Below are 22,403 nucleotides of genomic sequence, written 5' to 3'. Positions count from 1 at the left end.
GATGAATGACTGATTTTGAGCAGACTGTTTTGTTGCTATTTTTGCTGAATTTTTCAGCTTGCAAAATTTTTGGATGTTTTTCTCTGCTAGTAATGCTAGTTTTCTGTCAGAGTTATCTCTTCCGAGAGTTCTGTGTACGTACTTTAAGTGGTTTTTAGTACAAGTATTTTAGCTCTCGTTATTTACCCTTTCGACTTTTTTCACTTAAATAATTTTGTTCACAGAATAGAAAATTTTATTGGAATGGTTAACCAAGACATGCTCAATTATTGAAAGCTCACATAGAACTATCTTATCGTAGGTAGTAAATATGTGTAGTCTGATTCCGGTAGTATTTTTTCTCAAATAAGTTTCTGGAAAAAATTTTGATGCTTTTTCGGATTCGTGGTTTTCGGTCTAGTTTACGTCGGTTAGTTTTCGTTTTTTTTTATTTGAGTTTATTTTATTTAGTAATGTTTTATCGGTTTTATTTATGATCATGGATTTCATATTGATTTTAAATGTTTTTTCCTACTATAAAGGGAAGTTCTGTAATTTGTCAATTTTCAAAGTTTTTTTTTATTAAGCGGTTTCAACTTATGTTTTATTGGCTGAATCATGAAGTTCCTGCTTGACAAAATCAGCTATTATGAGAATGTCGGGGATTTAATTCATGTCTTTTTATCTTTTTGAGACGCTTTGAATTTTTTTGCATTTTTCGCTTAAATTGTTCTTGGCAACTACTAATTCGATTTTCAAGCAATTGGTACCAATGAAAAGACCAGCTACTACATTGTGTGTCTGCATATATCCCTAGTCTTTTTATTTTTTTCCGCCTTCAACGGCTTTCGAAATATTCATTGGAGAGAATATTTGACTCAATTTTTATTAGACTTCGCTGTTCATTTTCAGAGACCACCTCGCCAAATCTGGTATTAAGGGGAAAATGTTTTTTCGGGGATCTTTTATGTAAAAGCCGCTATGACTTTATTTATATTGAAAAAACTCATGACCTCAAAAAAGGCCATTTTTGACCGTTTGAGCATCTTTTCAAACTTTTCGCCCTTTATTTTTCTGGAAAATTAATATCTCATATCTGGGATTAATGGTTAAATCGATAAAACTGGTTTTGGGGTTTTTCCTTGCACAAGCGGCTACACCTTTTGACCTAATTTTTTATCTAAATTATTGAAGGCCTCACAAAATACATTTTTTTGACTGTGCTCAAAAACTACACTCCCAAATCTGGATTTAAAGAAACAATCGGAAAAAAGGCTACGCCCCAATTTCTGTACCAAAGTAGACTTAATTTTCCGAAAAGTTACATTATTTGAGTTTTGATCGTTTCTTAGAATTTTTTACTTTTTCAAACACTGCCCGCCAATTCTGAGGTTATTGATTGATTTGAAAGAACATGGTGTAGAGATGTTCCCTGCATAAACGGTTGCGCCCTATTTTTTTTGAGGAAAAATACCTGCTTTTTTCTCATTTTCCGAAATTTTTATCGTATCCCACCAATAAAACATGTTCTGTAAAAATTCTCTCAACCTTATAGCTCAAAATTTTATTATGAGAGTTCTTTGGTTTAGGCTCTAGATAGTTGCCGTTTGATAATCGAAGTTAATTATTAGAGCGATTTTTTCAAGCATTTTTTTCCAACTAAATCCAACCTCCGTCTCTTTTTATATTCACTTTTTTGAAACGCTATGTTTTTGTTGTACCGCATGTGTTGAGAAGCTCCGCTTCGGCTCTGTGTCAAACTTTTTCTTCGTTATTTTTCAAAATCCGTAGTGATCAATAAAAGATGTCACAGCTCAGTTGTTTTCTGGATATGAAGTGATCGAATCATATCAAGGGCTTGTTGTTTTGCGTATTATGTTAATCTCCAATGGAATTTTTTGAAAAATAAATTTATATTTCGTACTCGTCAATAATCGCATCTGATAATGTATTGAACAGATAGATCATCTCAAAGTCACCTACCTAAAACTTGTCTGAAATAAAGTTGGAGAAAAAAGATGGATGACTTAATTGACGGTGGTCTTCAAACAACGGATGATCTTAATTTTTTCATCCAACGAGTTCGATTCAAGTACATAGTGAATAATTTTTCTCTTTTCACAAATGCCACTACACCAAACTTGATTTTAGTGATTGATAACTCTTTTCGGATATCTTCTATGCCATTTACATTAATCTGATCATTTTTCCTAAGACAAATTTCACAGAAAGCCACCACTGCTAGTTTGTTCGAAGTTGAAGCAACAAACAACCCTAGTTGGGCATGATGATTTTGCAATATTTTGCAATGTTGCCATTTAAATAGCTTCTACTAGGCGAAGCGAATTTCATAATATCAGTTTATATGTTTAAATAGCGGCATTGATGGGGGATTAGAAGACTTGAAAAGTCTGGAATTTTCTTATCGTTTTTTTTTTCAAGTTCATCTTTTTTTTTCAAATAAATTTTTTTTATAGACAGTAGTGGCAGTCGGAACATGTACAATTTCTCATTATTACCAGCTGTCTCACTGGATAACAGAGGCTAGCTGAATATGAATTGAATGGTCCTTTTGTCTTGTTTCTATGTCTGTAGGCACTGAACTAAATCGTGCTGATTTTTTCTCAAAAGTGTTCAAAATATGTGAACTCACTCAAGTTTGATTATTTTTTCTCTCAATTCGATTCCATTTGCTAAAAGCAAGACAAAGTACGTTCTCCCGTTTAAAATGTGCAAATGGCGCAAAAAAACGTTGCGCAGTTTTTATTTTGATAGTGGATTTCAACTTTAAGATTTCGCAGCCCTGAACTTGCCAATTTAAATGTTTCTTAAAATTTCGTGAGCTTGAGGGTTATAAAAAAATTTTTCTCTGGAAACTCATTTCCAAAAGAATCAGTTTTTTTTGGTTTGCTTTAGTTCATTGAAGTTTCTCCAATTGTCTGTTAACTATGTTTCTACTCACTAGCCTGAGCTGTTAAAGAGCTGCTTTTTAATGTTCAAATAGCCTATGTATTCAATTGTACGTCTAACAAATGTTAATCTCGCAAATTCCTTGAAAGTAAAAAAAAATCTGTAATGTTTTTTAACCTTGTAGAATCACTTTTTCCGTGTAGCGCGAGTAATGCGGAGCGATGCTTTGCCTCTGTAAAACTAATTTAATTCTCAAGCATGTTTTGCTCTAAAATTTTTAGGAGGAACATTGTTAATGGAAGTTTTGCTTAAGTTTTAGCATATTACAAACTTTAAACAAAGAATAGGCGGTTCTTGTGCAAGTAGCACAGAATGTTTCGACCACAGTCGAAAAAGCAAAAACTTTTTTTTTCAAATTAGTGTCGTGGCAGGAAAAAAAGTTAGGCATATTTGACAGTCATAGTAAAAAAGGCCATTAGGCAAACAGTTTTTGAAAAAAATCAACTAGAAAAACAAAACAAAAATTGTAATTTTTTTTTAATTATTGGAATTTTTAACCTTTGTTTACAAAATGGCTCTAGAAAACTCCAAAAACTACCTTTTATTTGAGTACAAGTAAGTTTTCACGACTTAAACTCAGCTTAAATAAGCTATTGTAAGCATTACGCTCACACCATATTAGTTCGAAATTAGACCAAAAATCAAAAGTTTCAAACCGGTTTGTCTCGACACTGTGAAAAAATGTTTAACATTTTTTAATGTCGTTCGAATCACGATTGAAACGGTTTTAATATGATGTATCACTCGCCCCATTCCGATAATTATTTGTGGTACCTGATTTTGGGTGGAAAAGAAAAAGAAAAAATAACTAAAAACACCCGAACGCAAAGTTCCTCTCCATTTTTCAAATGGTCGGAACAATAAATTCCACTTTGAGATCTACTCTGAATTTTTTATAGGTGTTAAGCAATCTAATAAATGTTACTTTTTTCATTATAATGTCTAAATAGATAGATAAGTTGGACAAGCTCAAATTTGAAATTTAGTTTTTTCTTTTAGCGTTTGATAAGTCGAACTAATCAGATTATAGTGTTGTAATCGATCATTCGGAATGCCGCAAAATATTAAAATTGGAACGTATAACTAACTCTTTTTAAGTCGCTAAATAAAAAGTGCCAAGTGCCGTTTTTTACAAATTGGGCTTTCAGGAGAACGTGTGCATAATCGAAGTTTCAATTTTTTTAAATCAGCAAAACAAGTATGATATAATTTGTTTGCAAATTCCAACAAGGGTAGCCGGTTACTCTGCAAGTAGCACAATATTCCGACCAGTCTTAAAAAATTACAACAAAATTGTTTTTTCAAATTAGTGTCGTTTTTTGGGCGTGGTGTGATAAAAAATCTGAGTGAAAAAGTAGAGCTTAGTCATTTTCGTCAGTCATTGTAAAATATGCAAATTGGAAAACAACTTTTGAAGACAAATAACAATAAAAACAAAAAAAAACTACACTTTTTCTCGACACGGAAAATCTTTTTGAATTTTTTTTGTCCTTTGAATCGCGACTGAAAGGGCTTTATTATGATATATCACTCAACCCAGTCCGATGATTATATGTAGTAGCTGATTTTGCGTGGAAAACAAAAAGAAAAAAAATACGAAGTTCGTCCCCATTTTCAATGGTCGGAACAAGCTCTTCCAATTCTATCACTGATGGAACTATCATTGAATCGTCGTAAATATGGTCAATTGGATACTCCAGGGTCCCCTAGCTCTTTCCAAGCAGTCCGATGTCTATCTTTTACAATTCTAGATGATGAATGTTGGTAAACCTTCTGCAGTGGACCACAGTGGGAGGAGAGAGATAGTGATATTTGGAGTGACAGGTGTCACTGGTCAAATCGTGTTTGAGAATGCCCTCTCCCGATTCCAGGGCAGTGAGGTTGCAGTGGCTGGAAGGAGTAAAGCCAAAATAGAGAAAGTGATCGCTGAGTCAGTAAAAATCAATCCCTGTTAGTGATATAAGACTCTTGTGTTTTAAACTAACTTTAATGTTGTCGGATATGTGAGAAAAGATTTTGATTCTTAGGAAAGATGAATCCTTGTGAGCATTGGAAAGCTACCAGTCGTCTCACCGTAGAACCAGAATAAAATTTCAATACTGAAGAAATGTTTTTAAATCATTTTTAGGACGCCAAAAAGTTTTCAAAAAACATAGCGACCTTATATGAAGGACTTCCCTACAATTGTAATTATCTCCGTTTTTTTAATAGTTTATGACAAATTAATGGCGACATTTTTTCTGACCAACGAATCACTCAATTCAGCTCGTAAAAATGTATCGGAAAACCGATGAACCTTGAACGCAATATTTTTGACCGATTAAGATGCCCAAGGTCACCGAATTTGTGAACAATTCTGAATTAACTATCAGTCAAATGTGTTTTATAGCGTACGAGGGAGAAGCGAAGGACGTGTTGTTGTTGGAGGCTGATGTGGCCAACTACAAGTCCCTGGTGGCCATGTGTAAGTCTGCCAGACTAGTGCTCAACTGTGTCGGACCGGTGAGAGGAAAAGTTCAAAAGAACTAATTTTTGTTTAAAAAGGTTCGTTCACGATCGAAAGCCAGAAACTTTGTTGATCAAGCCGACTTCATTTTTCAACAATTCGAAAGAAATACGCGTCAAAGTGTGTCAATTTGGACAATTTAAGAGCCGCCGATTGTGAAGAAATTTTGGTCACATCAGGGTCTTTAGTGGTTTGGGAGAGCTCGGTAAATCAATTTGTTCCACCTAAAAAAAGTCGACGTTTTCGAAAATTTTTGTGGTTGTGAAAATACATGATATTTTCAGTTGAACGAACTCATATGCTGAAAACGTTTTGATGGATATTTGTTGTTTTTAAGTTCCGCTTCTATGGTGAAGAGGTTGTGAAGGCAGCTCTTGAGGCCAAAACTCACTATATGGATGTCAGCGGAGAGCCTCACGTAAGTTGAATTATGAAGAAGTAGAAAGATAACTTCTCTACGAATTTGCCGAATTTGACTTGGAAGAAGATTTTGAGAATTGAAAGAAGATATAGTGAAAACGTAATCGGCTCAAACATAAATAAATCGTTTAATCATGGCAATATTCTATAAAGTGTTTGAATTTTATAAAAACAATTCAATTAACGTGTAAGCAAGGCTGCCAACTGGTCCTTTTAAACTATGTTTTAAATCAGAAAATTAGAATTACATGGAAATCTGTTTTTTAAGCTTCTCATGTTGGTTTTTGACAATTTGACTGGTCGTTTTTTTTCTAGACAAGCGTTGTCAACTTTGTACGTATCAAGATAATCCTTTAGCTTTTTTGTCTTGTGTAGTTTCTGGAGTTGATTGAGGCGAAGTGGTCTGACGAGGCTAGACGGGAGGGAGTGTGGGTGGTGGGTAGCTGTGCTTTCGACTCCATCCCAGCCGATGTAGGACTCATGCATTTCAAACACGAGTTTCCAGGTAGATCGCCAACACTTTTATCCCCATGGCCGGGAGTAAGATGAGGAATTATCAAAACGTGTTTAGCTGCTTACATGAAAGTTTTGGGCCTTGAAAAAATGCAAAACGCTTCTTTTCTAGTTCCGCTTCATGGATGTCAGTGGAGTCAGTTAAAAATTATTGTTTCTACTTTCGTTATGATTCCAATTTTAAACAAGCGAGGTTGGAGCGTTGTATTATACGGTCAGTAAACTTTTTTCCAATCCAGTAGATGATCAAGCTTTTATCTTTATGAAGGCGTTTTATTGGGTAATGAATATCTGAGAAAATAGAATAGTAAATACAGTTGAAAACAAGGTGAGGTGGATAATTTTAGAGAAAGTGTCTGTTGTCCCTAGTTCTGGATGTATGTTAAACCTGTAGTATCAGCGTCTTCTTGTTCTGATCAAAATTTTTTTAGTGTTCTCGCTTTTTCCGTTTTTATGATTCCTTTTTGCAGTTTTATCGCTTGTGTGCGAATGGCTACTTCATCTTTGTTAAGGGAAACTTTGAGAAAGGAAACTATTCTGAAAACAATTACTGTGCATATTTAAAGCGTACATCATTGGTTGCTCTAAATATTTTGTTTCCGTGTATGGACTCAATAAGTCCTCATGAATCACTTCAAAATGGATTGTAATGAGCCGTATACTAATCAAATTTTACATGGAAATTGTGAATGGCTATGTCAATTTTTGTTCTTTTTTTGATGAATCGGTCTCATGGGTCTTCTAAACTTTTTGAAGTTCCGGGTTCATTTAAAATTAGACGGGAAATGTTAAAAGTTTGTTCTTGCTCAATCTAATAATTCCGTGGTTTGACCTTTCATTTGAAGTTTAAAGTTCTCTGCAAAAAAAAATCAACTTTTTTGGTTGAAGATAAATTATGCTCTCCGATCTTTATAGTGCTAGTCTTGCAAGAATTTAGGCATGAACTTTCAAAATTCCAAAAAACATATTACCAGATAGTTTTTCTGACTTCGTCGAAAGAAAGTTAAAGAAAACAAATGGCTAGCAAAATATCTAACTGTTCTTGAGCTGTATATACGTGTTATCAAAAATCATTCTGAAATCTTTGTAAAGAATTCACTTGGAATTTTTTTGATGAATTGAATATATCAACTTGAGCTTTCTCAACGTGTTAGCTTGCAACTTTTGAAAAAATCAAAAAGGAATACTCAAAGAGGATCACTTCTTTACAAGCTGCTGAAGTTTTTCAATATTCTGTGACAAAACAGTTCGTTAGCGATACATTTAGATAGTTTTTTGAATGTTCGTAATTTTGCTCGTGGTATTTGAGATGTGTACACTTTAACTAATGAAGATTTCATTAATTTTGTCTTTGCAGTTTGATGGATTGCATCTTCTTAATTATATGCAACCGAGTCTTCTTATGAAAATTTTTTCGAAAAATATATACATTTTGGAAACTCTATTTGGACTTATTAACCGGTTTCTCCTGCATGGGCTCAGTAGGCTGTCTACAAAGCATTTAGCCCCAATCGGTTACGTTGGGGAAAAGGGCTCTCAATGGAGAGAGAGTACGGCCAGTAAAGGTTTATAAGTTTTAATGAATCAGCTCAAATTTTGTAGTTAAATCGCCGCTTGTAGGATCTACGGCTATTGATTTTTCAGAATGTAACAACCTCAATTAAACTTTTAAATTTTGCTTGCGCACGAATTAGAACCTAACAATTTCAAACAAATAACTCTCGATAGTTCAAAGATTGTTTTGCATTTTAGCCGCAGTATTGGAAGCGCGCATGCAATTGTATAATAGTTAAGAACTAGACTGCTCATATATCAGGGCAAAGCCCTGATTGTTCCGACTACCCCTCAATCCATATCGAATAGTTTTTGGAAAAAAGAAAATATTGAGAAAATTGACTGAATAAAAAAAAACCATTTTAAGCGTAACAAGACTGCTCGTATATCAGGGCGAAGCCCTGAATGTTCCGACTAGTTTTTAAGCCCAATTTAAACGTTTTTTTTTGTAAAATTGACAAAATAATTTTAAAAAATTAACCAAGGTTTTCTTATATTTTTCCAATTTATCCCCCACACCCTAATGTAAACTACAGAGAGATGCATTCAGCGTCTTGTATTCTGATGATACGACCAAATGCCTTGCCTAGATTCGCTTTGGAACGCAATAATCCGCCCCTTACGCGTGTTATAGTACACACTATATCGCGTATTAATTTTCCCAAATTAGCAATTTTCAAAACCCCATAACTAGCGAAAAGGATCAAAGGTGAAATATCAATTTAAGTTTGAGCTCAGTATAACAATATCTGTCAGATGGTATGAAAAAATTCCGTCCAAAATGCTTAGTTAAACAGTCGACAATTGGATGAATAAAAAACACACCAAACAAACATTCCGCACTTTCTTCGAAAGTCGGAACAATAATTCCGTTTTCTTCGAAAATCGGAACAATAAGTTCAATGGATTTTTTCTTTTTGGCATGTTTCTTTTTTCTGTGTTTGTTTTCTGCGCCCTCCACCATAGGGCAGCATTCAGTAGCCCCAATGGGTTCGTCAGCTGTCTAATTGTGTTTAAATTCACTGTAATTATGATGATTTTTATACTTCAAGCTAGATACTTGTAATTTGTTACTTATTGAAATTCAAAAGCAAAAGGTTGATGTTGTTTTTTTATGAAAACTTAACATCAGAAAATAATTGAATAATCGTTTTTTTTTAGTTTAATTGAGTTGTTCCAAATGTCTTTGGTTTTGTTTTACTAATTATGCATGTTTAATCCGACCCAATGGCATGTTAAAAATAACCGTATGATATTGAGCGTGGCATCAAACGAAAACCTTTGGTTTAGTCTTCGTCTGTTAAGACTTATGGTTTATTTCCAAAAATTTTAATTGATGGCAAGAAAAGTTGTTTGAAGATTTTTTAAAATATTTTAGGTTCAATTTATTCTGATAGATCTGACAGAACTTTCAGTTAATTTCCCATCCGTCGCTCTCAACCGTTAAATGGAACGGTTCGAAAGTTTAGTGGAACTTTAAATGTAAGTCATAGGATAGGTCTTTTTGATCTGCCCATTTCACAAAGGGATTGGAAGGAGCAATGGCGTAAGGTGGATTTATTTTCGCCTAATTATAGCATAGACACTTAGCATAGTGGTATGACCGATTTCGGCTGCAATAGTGGTACCACATGAAAGTTCTAGACACAAAAAACGGCCATGAGTAGCAAGAAAAGAGCTTCGCTCAACAAAATAACACAGTCTGGAATGTGGGGAGATAATACTCGTGGACTATCCTCGACAGGACTGTCAAGGCCTACTGATGATGGCTCCTCTGCGATTAGCAGGAATCACGTTATTTCATTGTTCCGTCTTTCGAAGAAAACGGAATATTTATGCTCGGTGTGGTTTTTTTTCAGTCAATTTTCGCCGATCGAAATTACAGTTTTCGACAAATTTTTTATACCCCATTGAAGATGTGCAATTCCTCAGTTCAAATGTTAAAAGATATTTTACCTTCGATCATTGTTTGGAAAGTTCTGGGGGTTTGAAAGTTGCGAAATTGGCCATGTTCTGGACTAAATTATGCTCGCTCTGAAGAATTCATTCATATTGCTGATAGCGTAATGGAATTATTTATGCGTGGTGAATTATCCCGCTCAAGAAAATCGTTCCAAATTGAATTGAGGCTAGCTAATCAGATCAGTCGTATTAATTTCGTACAACTCAAAATTTCACACTTTGATTTTGTCCAAAATTTGAAGGTTTTAAATATTTTCTTTTCCCAAAAACTATTCGATATGATTTAAGGGACAGTCGGAACATTTGCGCTGATATAACGAGCAGTCTTGTTATTAACTATGACCATTTAAAGCTTGTAGGTGGTCAACTTTAGTTTTTTGTTACGTCCCATTCAGCAGTAATTTAGATTCCAAAAAAGTTGTATCTGTCGATGAAGTTTGAGTTTGATGTGATATGTTTTTTTATTTCCAGTCCAAATTTAAGAAATTTGTGACGCTGAAGTCAAATTTGGTGACACGCAATTCATTTCTACTGCAGTTTTTACGTAATCATTTACGTCATTCGGTGATATATTACAATAGGTGGTAATTTACAGTTAAATAACTGGATCGCTTTTTGTTATACTTCGCACAGTTTTTATAATTTATTTCAAACGCCAAATTTTATGGCTTAAGTGCAAAATTTGAGTTTTTGAGTAACATTTCATGTGGCAGAGTACTGTATTTACAAAAACTATCTTAGCAGCGTGTACAAATGATTGAAAATGAAATGATTATGTTATGCATTGTAGTTCTCAATTTTAATACATGTACTATAATTAAAATTACCACCTATTGTAATATATCACCGGTCATTCTTGTATTTTTTAGTTGAACTCAAAAACTTTTTACTAGATAAATGACAGCAAAGTTTTGAATTTTTGAAGTCCCCTACATGAATTGCTGTAGCCAGAAAATTCTGTGCTGCTTGCACAGCTACCGCGTATTCTAGCCGAAATCTTGAAAAGACTATAAAAATTTGAAAACTGCGTCTGATTTTTCTGCAAATAATTGCTTTATCCAGATTAGTTTATGCGGCTTGCGCTGAATTTGGTTGCTCTTGTTTATGTTTGAGTTAGTTTTTCTAAAATAGAGTTGAGAATCATTTAGACTGAAGCTGATTTTGATCAATTTCGCAGGTGAACTGACAGGAGTGGAGAGTTATCTCAAGTTTGAGCCAGGACCCAGTGGATATATTGCAAATGATGGCACGTGGCAATCAGCCATCCATGGCTTCGCAAATCAAGGCCAGCTGAAAGCACTTAGGAAGAGTCAGGGACTTGAACCAGTCAAATATTACGGTCCACGATTGCCAAATCGGTAATGCGAACAACATCTAGTATGTCGAGGGGTTTTCCAAAGCCCTCATATGGTGCTTTTTTGAGGCATCCATTTTTCGGGGCTTTTTTGAGGCAAACCTGAATACTTTATTGGGAGCCAATATACACTTAATTTGAGGGAGCAGCACACTCAATTGCTAGAAAGGCCATCTATGCGCACAAAGTTTCTGCACAATGGAAAAAGCGCAATCTAAAATTTCGGAAAAACAGATATTACCTGGGAAAATATCTTTTTTCGCGGAAATTTTAGGGTTGGTCGGGCAAAAATGGGTATCATAAAAAATAACAAAGGGGGAAACTTTGGTTGGTGAGGTGATCGAATCCCTGAGCGTCCGACCCCTGGAGATTATTTATCTTAAAAAGATGAGAGCTCTCCCTCTATCATCAAAAATTTTTAAGCACGCCCCTGAATACAGAACAGTTTTTCCTAAATCTTGAAACAGCTTAGCACCATAGCTGAATTTTGACATGGTTTGGATTAGGGCGCTCTTTTAAGTGGCTGTCATGAAGTTGCAATGATTTGTTCTTTTTAATCACTTCAGTGTTATTTCAATCATCGAATAATATAACCAGTAAAATTTAGGGCTAAATTTATTGAAATAGTATACAAGAAGCTGGGGACATTCCATCGAATTTTTGTCTTAGGTAGCTGAAATTAGTCTTCGTGTAGTTGACTTTATGAATGTCATATTGTTGATTAATACCAATATGCTTATTTAGTGGAGCCTTCTTCAGAGATCCCAAGTTAGGCTATTGCATTCCATTCATGGGCTCAGATGCGTCAGTGGTGTTGAGGACCCAGAGACATTTAGCACTCCGAGAAAGAAGTGATCCCGTAAGACCTCCTTACTAAGTGTCCTTCTCGTAAATTTGGGGTGGAACAGTTGTTTTTTTTTCTAATTCATAGAAAGCAAGAGCACCATCCTCTGACTTAAGTTTTAGGCAATTCAGGTTTAATCATTATGTATATTGACATAGATATATTTTCCTTCGGACATACATTTGCTCTGATTTCTTTCTGTAATATTGTGAAAGCATATTGGGTTCGTGCTTCAAAGGTAAACTGTATCCGATCCTCTGATTCAACTGCGAGGAGTTTTAACGTAACCGATGTTTTTTTTTCAAAAAATGTTAGAGAAGACATGTTAACGACTAAGTGGTATTTTGGAATGTTTTAGATCAGATTCAGACCCTATGCAGTTATTGGAGGCGTGTTCAACCTCATTTTGATGATGTTATTTGGTTCTATCTTTTCGCTTTTTGCCAAATACTCAATCACCAGAAGGCTCCTTCAAAAGGTACTGCCACCAAATATTCTGTTATCTTGGTAATTTTCACAGAGGCTATATTATTTTTTTTAAATTCAATTTAAACAACACAAGCAAACTCATCGTCAAATCAAATTATAACATAAAAGTGAAAATATATATATGTACAACACAAGGAAACTTATCGTCATTTCACATAGTAATAGTTAATTACTATAACACAGTAAACTTATACCTTTGTCAAAACTAGCGGAAAGCTTTCTTTTTGTTTCAGTATCCGCGATTCTTTTCTTGTGGTTGTTTTTCCAAAGGAGGCCCGACTCGAAAACAGGTAAGAAATGCGAAGTATATACTATGTAGAATGATTTTATTCCAGTTTTCTTCTGGCAATTCCTTCTGGTCATTTTTCAAACTCTAGAACTTTTTAAAATCGTGTAATTTTGAGCGTTTTTTGTGCGAGTGCAGTGTTATACGATCAGTTCATTTTACAGTGCTGATTTAAATTAACCGGACAAAATGCGTTAAGCTTGAAATTTAAAACGCATTTTGCTCAAATTGGGTTGAGTTTAGGTGAAAACTTATAAGACAAAACTTGCTTAAAATTTTAGCTGGATTAATATGGTTTAATTTGTTTTGCGAAATTCGGGCCCAAAATTTTACCCCAAAAATGGGTCATTTTGGCTTTTCTTAGTTAATCAAAAATTACGCCGAAAATACCCAGTCGATCACAGACATAGTTATATCAAAGTGAGCTCCTTACATAGCCCAACAAACTTTAAGAAGGGTATATTCTCCAAAACATTGTATAAGTTAATTTATTTTTGTTTGATAGACAAAAAAGGTCGTTTTTACTATATAAAACAGCAACTTTTTATTTAAAAACAGTTTTTAAACGATTTGCAAATTTTTTTTGGAGAATATACCCTTCTTAAAGTTTGTTGGGCTACGTAAGGGGCTCACTTTGATATAACTATGTCTGTGATCGACTGGGTATTTTCGGCGTAATTTTTGATTAACTAAGAAAAGCCAAAATGACCCATTTTTGGGGTAAAATTTTGAGCCCGAATTTCGCAAAACAAATTAAACCATATTAATTCTGCTAAAATTTTAAGCAAGTTTTGTCTTCATAAGTTTTCACCTAAACTCAACCCAATTTGAGCAAAATGCGTTTTAAAATTCAAGTTTAACGCGTTTTGTCCGGTTAATTTAAATCAGCACTGTATCCTTACGTCAGTCGCACATTTAAGTGCAAAGTGTAATCGAAATAGTTTTTAAGGTACAACTTTTTCGTCTTTGAAGATATCGACAACCTGAGCTTAAATTTAATCAACATGCCATTATTTTTCGTGCAGTTCTGAAGGTTTGAAATTTGTCAATTTGGCATTTACTTATGATACTCAATGCGTACAGGTGACTTTTTCAGAGCTGCGAATAATTCAAATTCAAACGTGTTCACCCTTGTAATTATTCATTTCAAGACAAATTGAGCTACTGGGTCATCTTGTTACTGGGTTACCTTGTTACCTTGTAAAGTTGTTACCTATTGATCAATTTTTTCTCAAATTTGGTTAATTTTATCAAAAACGTCTCTATCATAAATTAGTCTTAAAATTCAATTAAGATTTAAGTTTATATATATTTTTTGAAACTCAATCAAATATTTTTTTAGTCTCAGTGTTCATTGACTTTTTTCAACTGTTTGCTAGCCATGTATTTCTTTTTACAGTTTTTTGCTTGTATTTACGTCACCTATCTGCTTGAGTTAAAGCTAGCGAGTTGCTTGTTTTTTATTTTGGTAGCAACGCTGGTTTATTAAATTAGAAGACTACATAATAGTAAATGGTTTCATTTAACGATTTCAAATTTTTTAACCGAATGAATCAGTCGCGTTGAAAGAAAAACGTAAATTATTATAATGATCCAAAAAATACTTCCTTGAATTGATTTTTGATGTATTTTCGCAGATGTCGGAGGCGTCTTTTGCAGTGTACTTTAAAGGACAGGGCTTCGTCAGTAGCTTCGAGAGAGATCAGAAGAAACAACCCACTGTGCATGCAACCTCAGTATTCCGAGGACCAGGTAAAGTATTTATGCGACCTAAGATTTTTTTTGCAACAGCAATGAAATAAATTAAAACTATTGTTTGGTCGTGGATTGTGTTCACGCTCAAATTTTATTTTTCGCAGATACACTTGTGATTTTTTTAAGCTCACTTCGTATTATGCCCTTTGATAAAATCCTTGCAATTGACGCGAAAAGATGAATGATTTTTATTTTCAACTATTGATTATTTCAAAAACTCATCAGAATCAAAAAAATTCTTCCGGCAATTCTTCTTTTTGTTATTTTATTTTACTTTAATGCGGGTAGATAAATCAAAACATAACAACAGAGATGAAGTAGAGTTTTTCATTACTTGCGATACAAAGCAAGTACAGCATAGAAAGTGAGTCGACAATAGCAAAAAAAAAATTGGGCGAAAAAATGAAAATAATTTCAGAAAAACAGTCGAAAACACAGCCACCAGAATTAAATAAGATTTCAATAATTACGGAGCGGCCAATAAGCCGAGAACAAGTGAGTAGATGCCCATTGAGCCGAAAGCAAGCAATTTTCGGAAGAAATTGTTGTCATAAAAAAATTTTGAGCATTTAAGTTTTAAGATGCTGAAATCTTGCTAAACAAACTATCTTGAATTTTTTTTCAAAGTCAACCATGTTTTGCCTCTTAAGCAACACAAAATAAGGTAACTAAGCAAAAACCATTTAGGCTTAAATGTTTTTAAAGCGAAAAAAAGAATAAAAAGGAAAACCAAGGAAAATATACAACATCAGGGCTATTAATTTTACAAAATTTTGGAATAAATTAAAACCATTTGCATCTACAATGAAAAAGGTTGACAGCGGAAGAAAATTCCTCGATGTGGAGACTAAGCCGACAAAATATAAGCAGACAAACGAAATCCGATAATTCGTTTTTTTTTGGTACAAAATTCCATTTCATACATGCTGAAAAAAAAAGTTTGACCGGGACTTGAGCCCCAGATATTAGGGTACAAATGCATCCGCGTTACCTCTAGGCCATAGTCTATAAGGTCTCAAAATTGCTGAGGTTCTATAATAAAGCAACTTATTTTACAACTTTATAAGAAAAGTTGTTTACAGGAAAGTTCTCGATTGCAAGACCATTGCTCTCGCAAGTGTAAAGATTCATGAAATTGAAAGACCTCTGAGTTAATAAATTTTTTCCTCAAAACTTGAAAAATTATGCTTTTTTCTGTTTTCCTTGATGTCGCTTAGATATGTCTTAATATTGGAACGTTTCAACTTTCTGACTTTTGAGTAATGGTTACGTAGCACTATGTGTGCATTTCATAAAGTATAATTTGTTTCGTGTGCTATAGCGTATACGCTTTCTTTGAAAAAACAAAAGCCAGGAATCAGTTGGCTCGAAAGAAAAACTTTTAAACTTTCCGCATAAAATTTGATTTTAGCACTTGTTTTTGAGTTCCTTTTTTATTTTGAAAACACATTTGTCAATAAACCACATGTTAAGGCTTGTTGTAAGGATACAAGCTAGAAAACATTTTGAAGTCAGAAAAAAGGCAATTCAATTGGATGAGGTTTCCGAGCATACAGTGTTTCACACCATTCACACCAATAAGCTAGGGAGCTTAGTGTTAAATTACTTATCTAATTTTTGTCAACCCAACTCACAACTCATTCCGTGGCACTTTTTCTGCATACCATTGGCAATTTAATAGAATTTGTTCTATTTGTTTTTTGTTGGCTTGTGTTTGCTTTTTGTCAAACGACCCGAAGTGACACTCCTAGTCTCCAGGTTGCTGTTTCGATCCCGGTACATCTCATGTTGTTTTTTCAAGGCTTACATTAATCTTTTTCTCTTGTGTTTGCAAGGTGCAGCTTTTCTCATGGTTTTGAGCTGCATTTTTAAAAAGATTTCTGGCAAGATCGTAATGGCGTAGTTAAAAGTATATAAAATGGATTCATACTGCATACTACGATTTCCTGCCTGAGATTTAAGAATAAACGATACGTGAAAATGTAAGAGGCAAGGGCTGAGAGGTTACAGCAGGTGTCTCCTTTTCCGAAGGAGCAATTTCGAATGTCGTAGTTTTTCAAGTTTTTATTATGAAATAAACTTAATTTTCTTTCAAGCATTATCTTTATTTTAATGCACATTTTCTTTTTTGCTGTTTTTTAGTTTTTCCGTTTCTTTTTTTTTAGTTATTGTTATTTAGCATCCCATGATTGACTTTTTTTTCTAGGTTTCGGTTTATTTTCAGATATTTTTTAGATGCTGCGTACATTGGAACATCCATCATATTTCTAGAGGCAGCCCTATGTTTGCTGAAAGAACCAGACAACATGCCAAATGAGTATGTATGAAATAGCACAGAATGTTACGACTTGAGTATTCTTCATGGTTCTTGAGTTCTTGGTTCATGGGAGAGATTAAAATTCAACTTAAGAAATGGACAAAATGAAAATATTTACAAAAATATTGGAATGATCAGAAATTGATCGCAGAACAGGATCAGTTGCTCTGCAGTAAATTAACTAAAAATCATTTTCCGACCAATTTTTCTCGCGATACTGAGAAAAGTTGTTGAAATATCTTTTTAGTTTTAGATTTACGACTGAAAGGGCTGCAATGTAATACCTAACTTGTGCCCCTGTGAGCTTTTTTGAACTATCTAAAGTAGAGAAAAGCCCCACCCTACGCCATAGTTACTCCTCGTTCTACGAGAGTGGTCCTAACAAGAAAAAGCTCGGAGAAAATTCGATTTGCATTGGGAAACTATGGCTCAAAATCGTTTGAGGCTCTTCAAACACTCTTCTGTTGAAGTGATGTATTTAACTATGTCTACCAGTGAATACATGATTACTATGTATAACAGTAAAATGTGTCTGGAAAAGGGGTCACAAAAGCATAGCGAAAATTTCTATAGCAATAGATTTTATCGCTAAAATTTTCATAACAGTTTTACATGTAAACAAAAGCCTTAGACGGTAAAAAATGCCGATGCGGTGTGGAAAATGGGCCGAAATTCTTTGGCAAATAGCTAAATTAGCAATGCACTAGTGGATCTTTTGCAATCCCTTTTTTGATTTTGCCATCAATTTCGAATTACTATAATGGCTTTCGATGTTATACTCCGAACTCACGGTAAAAACATTCAGTGTGAAAAGATTTATACAACTGTCATTCAAATTGTGATGTGACCAATTTTTAGACAATTTTACATTACATTTTGAAGGGTATGGTGTGAAACTTGAAAAAGCCGAGAAAATCTTCAAAAAATGTCTAATATAGCAATGTGATTTTTTCTAGAGGTGGAGTGTATACGCCTGGCATTGCTTTCCGAGACACCACTCTGATTGAACGACTCAGAGGCTGTGGATTCCAGATTGAACTCGTCTCGTCCTCGGAAGACGAATCGTCTGATGCCTAGAAATGTAGTGAAGAAAAACTGACTCTTCTAACTTAATCATTTGTTGTAATTGAATCTATTTCCGCTGTTTTCTTCACACATTGGAGAGACACTGTTTTTCGATATTCATTTGCAAACTTATTTTTCTGAGCATCTTAGGAAGCTAAAAAGAACTATGGCAAAATAGCTATTTTAAATCATCAAAATGGGACGATGGAGAAAATGTGACTCAAATGTCGAGTTGTTGTGGTGCAGTGGTAGTGATAGTTGTCTTCCAATCACATGGCTACAAGTTCGGTACGAGAAATCACATGTACGCTGCGAGAGGCGAGCTTAGTTTTTCTTACTAAGCTATTGTTTAGTTCAGCTTAAATAGATCTCCGGGTTAGATCTTTTCGCGCTTAAATTGCACAAAACATTTTAGTCTAAATTGCGTTTATAATCATGATAAATTAGTTTCCAAGTATATGCAAAACAAATACACTTGGGAGAACGTCAAAGGTGTTTAGCCGGTCGAGTGACGCCGTAAGAGTAAAGATAATTTTGCTTATCAATAAATCATAACATTTTTGATTTATCTTACAAAAATGCTTGTCTAAAACCAAAAAATAAATATAAAAAAACGCAAAACATTTTGTTCTTTTACCGAGTTGGATGCAGGAGGCAAAAAAGAAAAGACACGACTTTTCAGAATAATTCTAAAAAGTTTTGTTGTCTATTATATAAAGATCTCGAAACTGATGCAACATTTTTTTAAGTCGTTGTTGTCCTTGTGTCCACTGAAATTGATTTATCAAATTTTATTTAAAAGTTCATAAGTTTTTCGATCCTGAAGCTAATTGTTCTGTTTTGATAGGTATCGGCCTTCTTCTTCGACTTTAGACAAATAAATGTTTTGGATTTGTTTTTCACTAATTGTTGAGTGTTCGTTTATTAAGTTGAAAAGAATTCGTAAAATTCTGTTTGTGCTATAACAACACTTTTTGAATCAGTTTTATTTGCCAGACCATATAACAGTTTTCCATATTATATCACTGGTTGAATACAAGCCTTATATGAAATTTAAAAAGATTTATGACTCCAAAAAAGTTTGTAGTGATAAATTTTGCCTGTGTTTGATGACAATCGATTTATCAAGTGATTTATATTTTGCTTGTGCTCATGAGTGCTGTCCAATGTAACCCCTAGATATTTCATTTCATTTGTTATTTAAAATGCTTTGTTGTTCAAAATGATCTTGCTGTTTAATTTTGGCTTCAATAGTAGAACTTCATTTTGACCTTCCTTAACTGTAACCTTATTGCTCTTCATGTATAACGAAATGCGCTGTAATTCGTCAGAGATTGATTTACCTTCATCTTTAACAATTTTAAACAATGTTTTGTCATCTGCGAAAATGGTTATTTTTTATTTAGTACAAAATTCAGGAAGATCGTTCACGTAAGGCAGAAACAGTAAGGGACCAAGCACCAAACCGTGGGGCACCCCAAACTCTATCGAATATTTCTGTAATAACTGTTTTTCAATATCAATATATTGGTATCTGTTTTCAAGGTGCGACTTCAGAATTCTATGAATTGGGTATCTAGCGCCATATTGATAACATTTTCCAAGAAGAATTGAATGATCAACGGTATCAATTGCTTTGGACAAATCAATAAAGGTACATGCGACATCTTCTTTGGCTGATAAACTTTTCGAGATAGTCTCTATAACATCCAAAACTGCTTCAACTGTTAATTTTTTTAATTGTTATACAAAATTGATTGGCCTTGAAAAATTTTTGCGATAATATAAAATTTTTCACTCTGCTACAAATTGGCTTTTCAAGCTCTTTACTGATTACTGGAAGAAGAGAAACTGATCTGTAATTTCCAGAGTTATCTTTCTTTCCACTCTTAAAAAGCCGTGATACAAGGGCAAATTTCAAAATTCAAGGAAAGTACTGCCCCTGAAGGCAACGATTGAACAGCCTAGCAAGATAAGTACATACTGCGGGATTTATTATATTATTTAGATAAATATTATAGCCTTCACAGTCTGCTGATGTTTTGTTTTTCAAACTTAATAAAACAAAAAGTTTCATGACTGCTTGTTTTCTGAAAGAACATTGACTCAGTCACTGTTTTCACGGTTTCTAAATTCATCAGTAGTTCGAAGTTTTTTCCTGTTTGTTTCCCTATATTTACAAAGTAGTCGTTCATGTTATCGGGATTGAAATCTACTCTTTGATTCATGTGAACACCATTAAATTTTTTAGCTAATTGGAACAAACTTTTTGAACTGTCTTTGATTGATTTTTTTTGTTTTCGTAGTAACTAGTTTTAATTGTCTTGATTCACACTTTTGCTTTATTTATATAGTTTTTAAAAGTTTACCAAGCTACCTGCGATTTTTCCCGGAAAAATTTTTTAAAGAGTTTTTTTTCTTGCTGCTATATTTTTCGCCCGATTGCTCAACCAATCCTAGTAGTTAGGGCAAAAAAAATTTCCCTTTTCTTGTAATATTTCGTTCAATATTGATTGTAAACTTTCGTTTAATTTAGAAGCTAGTTCAACAATAGATTTAGAAAAAATTCATTTTTAGTTACCTGTAATTTTTGTAAATAAAAAAATTGAGGTCTAGTTTTTTTTCTTTCGATTGAAGCCTCTTGAATGGTCTGTTCAATTTCTTCATCGTGTAAAATTAATTTTGTTCTTTTCACTAAAAGATTCTTCCGTTTTTTAGTATACACCAAGATGATCTGATAATGATGTAACTATTGTTTCAGCTGAGCTTGAACAATTTGTGAAAAAACATCGATCCAGATCTGTGATTTAGCTGTTTCTCTAGTTGGGTTGCTTGTTAATCTTGGCTGCATTCATTGAAATAATATGTTGTTCAAAAGTTTTTTTTTTAACTTTTCGTGTCTTTAATCATACTTTTTTTTAATATTTCCGTAAAGTATGTGTTTGCAATTAGTTTGGCTTTTTACACTCCGCGTGTATTCTTGAATAATGTCTAAAGTTCCATCTATTACAACATTTGGTGATTTGTAAAACACAGTTAAAAGCAATTTTTCTCCCTCTCTCAACATTTTCACCAAAAAAAATTGTAATTGATGGCTTACAGTCATCTTTAAAAATCGTGTTGATTTTTGATTGACATTCCTACGCCCCTGCCTCTTTTTGTTCTTTTGCAGGCAAGAATTTTTTTGATATCCATTTAGACTTAGCGTATTTTTGTTTGTATTTTTATTGCACCATGTCTCGGTTACTGCTATTGCCAGTGGTTTGTTTTCCAGTTCTGAAAAAAAAATCCCAAATAACTAAAACTTTTATACAGTGATCTTATATTTCGTATAAGTACGAGCCGAGACGTGTACTTCTTTTTTCAAAAATTTATCAATCCGTTTTGTCCTCACTGCGATTTATGTTTCGATTTTATTCTTCTCGATTTACTTTTTCCTTTCTTTCCCTTTTTTATTTTATTTTCCATTTAGTGTGTGTTTTGTATAAAACTTGAGACGAAATTGTAGTTGTAGAGCGGAAGTCGCAGAATAACCTATTGAGATTCTGACAAAATCATGAACTCAAACACACGCTTTAATACTTACACACATATCGTCTGAGTTCTGCCTGAAGCAACACCGCTGAAGTCGTAGTTAGGCATCAAACTTATTCTCACTTGCAGGATGGTAACCGCGGAAGTAGCAGTGTTCCATTCTATAAAAAAGTACACCTGAGTGACGTTTTACAATTTGTTGCCGCGGGAGTCGCAGCACTCAAAGGTGGAGATAAAAAAACACACACAAAAAAAGAAAAAAAACACTATCCCTTCAATTTACTTTTTTTGATTAGTTCTTTCTTCGTTATTTTTAAATAAACTTTACAAAAAATCAATTGAGAATTTTTTTTTTGCTTGAAAATTTAAAAAAAGTTTTATTTTCGCTCTGATAGTACATATACCAAATCAGTATTCAACTATCTTAACAAATACACTCTCTGCTAAGTTCAGCCTTTCTGACAGAAATTTCATTGTCAGTTCGTCTTCTTAGAAGAAGCTGCTAGTAAACAAACAAAAATATTTCGAGTTTAATTCAGGAACTAATTCCTTCCAATGTTTTCCTTTTTTTTCCTTCGTTATTTCCACAAACGCCTTTTTTGCTTTCGAGATAGAGACGCATATAACCGCATTATTTGCTCTTCATCATCCAGAAGTCGTCTTTTGTTTCCTTTAAAACTTGGTTTTATCAGCAGCCTAAATGTTTCAACTCGCTGTTGTTGTTGGTGCTCACGAATAATTGGGTTCTTGAGAGTTTCTAAATCTTCTTCAGTGTTAATTTTTGCATGAAATGGCGTTCCAGAACTCGGTTGACATAAATAAACACTGCGTAATTTTGAGTCGAAGTGATGAAGT

The 22,403-nt window shown here is 33.8% G+C and overlaps 1 protein-coding gene across 1 annotated transcript in view; it reads left to right on the top strand.

The window, feature by feature from the left end:
• Positions 1 to 18,093, top strand: part of LOC134841563 (saccharopine dehydrogenase-like oxidoreductase) — a 34,289-nt gene extending 16,196 nt beyond the window's left edge. Inside the window, exons 2-12 of the mRNA XM_063857594.1 lie at positions 4,698 to 4,899; positions 5,339 to 5,451; positions 5,793 to 5,873; positions 6,251 to 6,380; positions 11,082 to 11,262; positions 12,003 to 12,117; positions 12,461 to 12,580; positions 12,825 to 12,881; positions 14,515 to 14,629; positions 16,868 to 16,949; positions 17,906 to 18,093. Coding sequence (XP_063713664.1) covers positions 4,701 to 4,899; positions 5,339 to 5,451; positions 5,793 to 5,873; positions 6,251 to 6,380; positions 11,082 to 11,262; positions 12,003 to 12,117; positions 12,461 to 12,580; positions 12,825 to 12,881; positions 14,515 to 14,629; positions 16,868 to 16,949; positions 17,906 to 18,026 — 1,314 coding nt within the window. The 5' untranslated portion in view covers positions 4,698 to 4,700 and the 3' untranslated portion in view covers positions 18,027 to 18,093. The remainder of the gene's footprint in view (positions 1 to 4,697; positions 4,900 to 5,338; positions 5,452 to 5,792; positions 5,874 to 6,250; positions 6,381 to 11,081; positions 11,263 to 12,002; positions 12,118 to 12,460; positions 12,581 to 12,824; positions 12,882 to 14,514; positions 14,630 to 16,867; positions 16,950 to 17,905) is intronic.
• Positions 18,094 to 22,403: the final 4,310 nt, after the last annotated feature.

The sequence above is a fragment of the Symsagittifera roscoffensis genome, chromosome 3, assembly GCF_963678635.1.
Source record: "Symsagittifera roscoffensis chromosome 3, txSymRosc1.1, whole genome shotgun sequence".
NCBI lineage: Eukaryota > Metazoa > Xenacoelomorpha > Acoela > Convolutidae > Symsagittifera > Symsagittifera roscoffensis.
The sequence above is the reverse complement of the archived record's forward strand: the minus strand, read 5'-3'. Positions and strand labels throughout refer to the sequence as shown.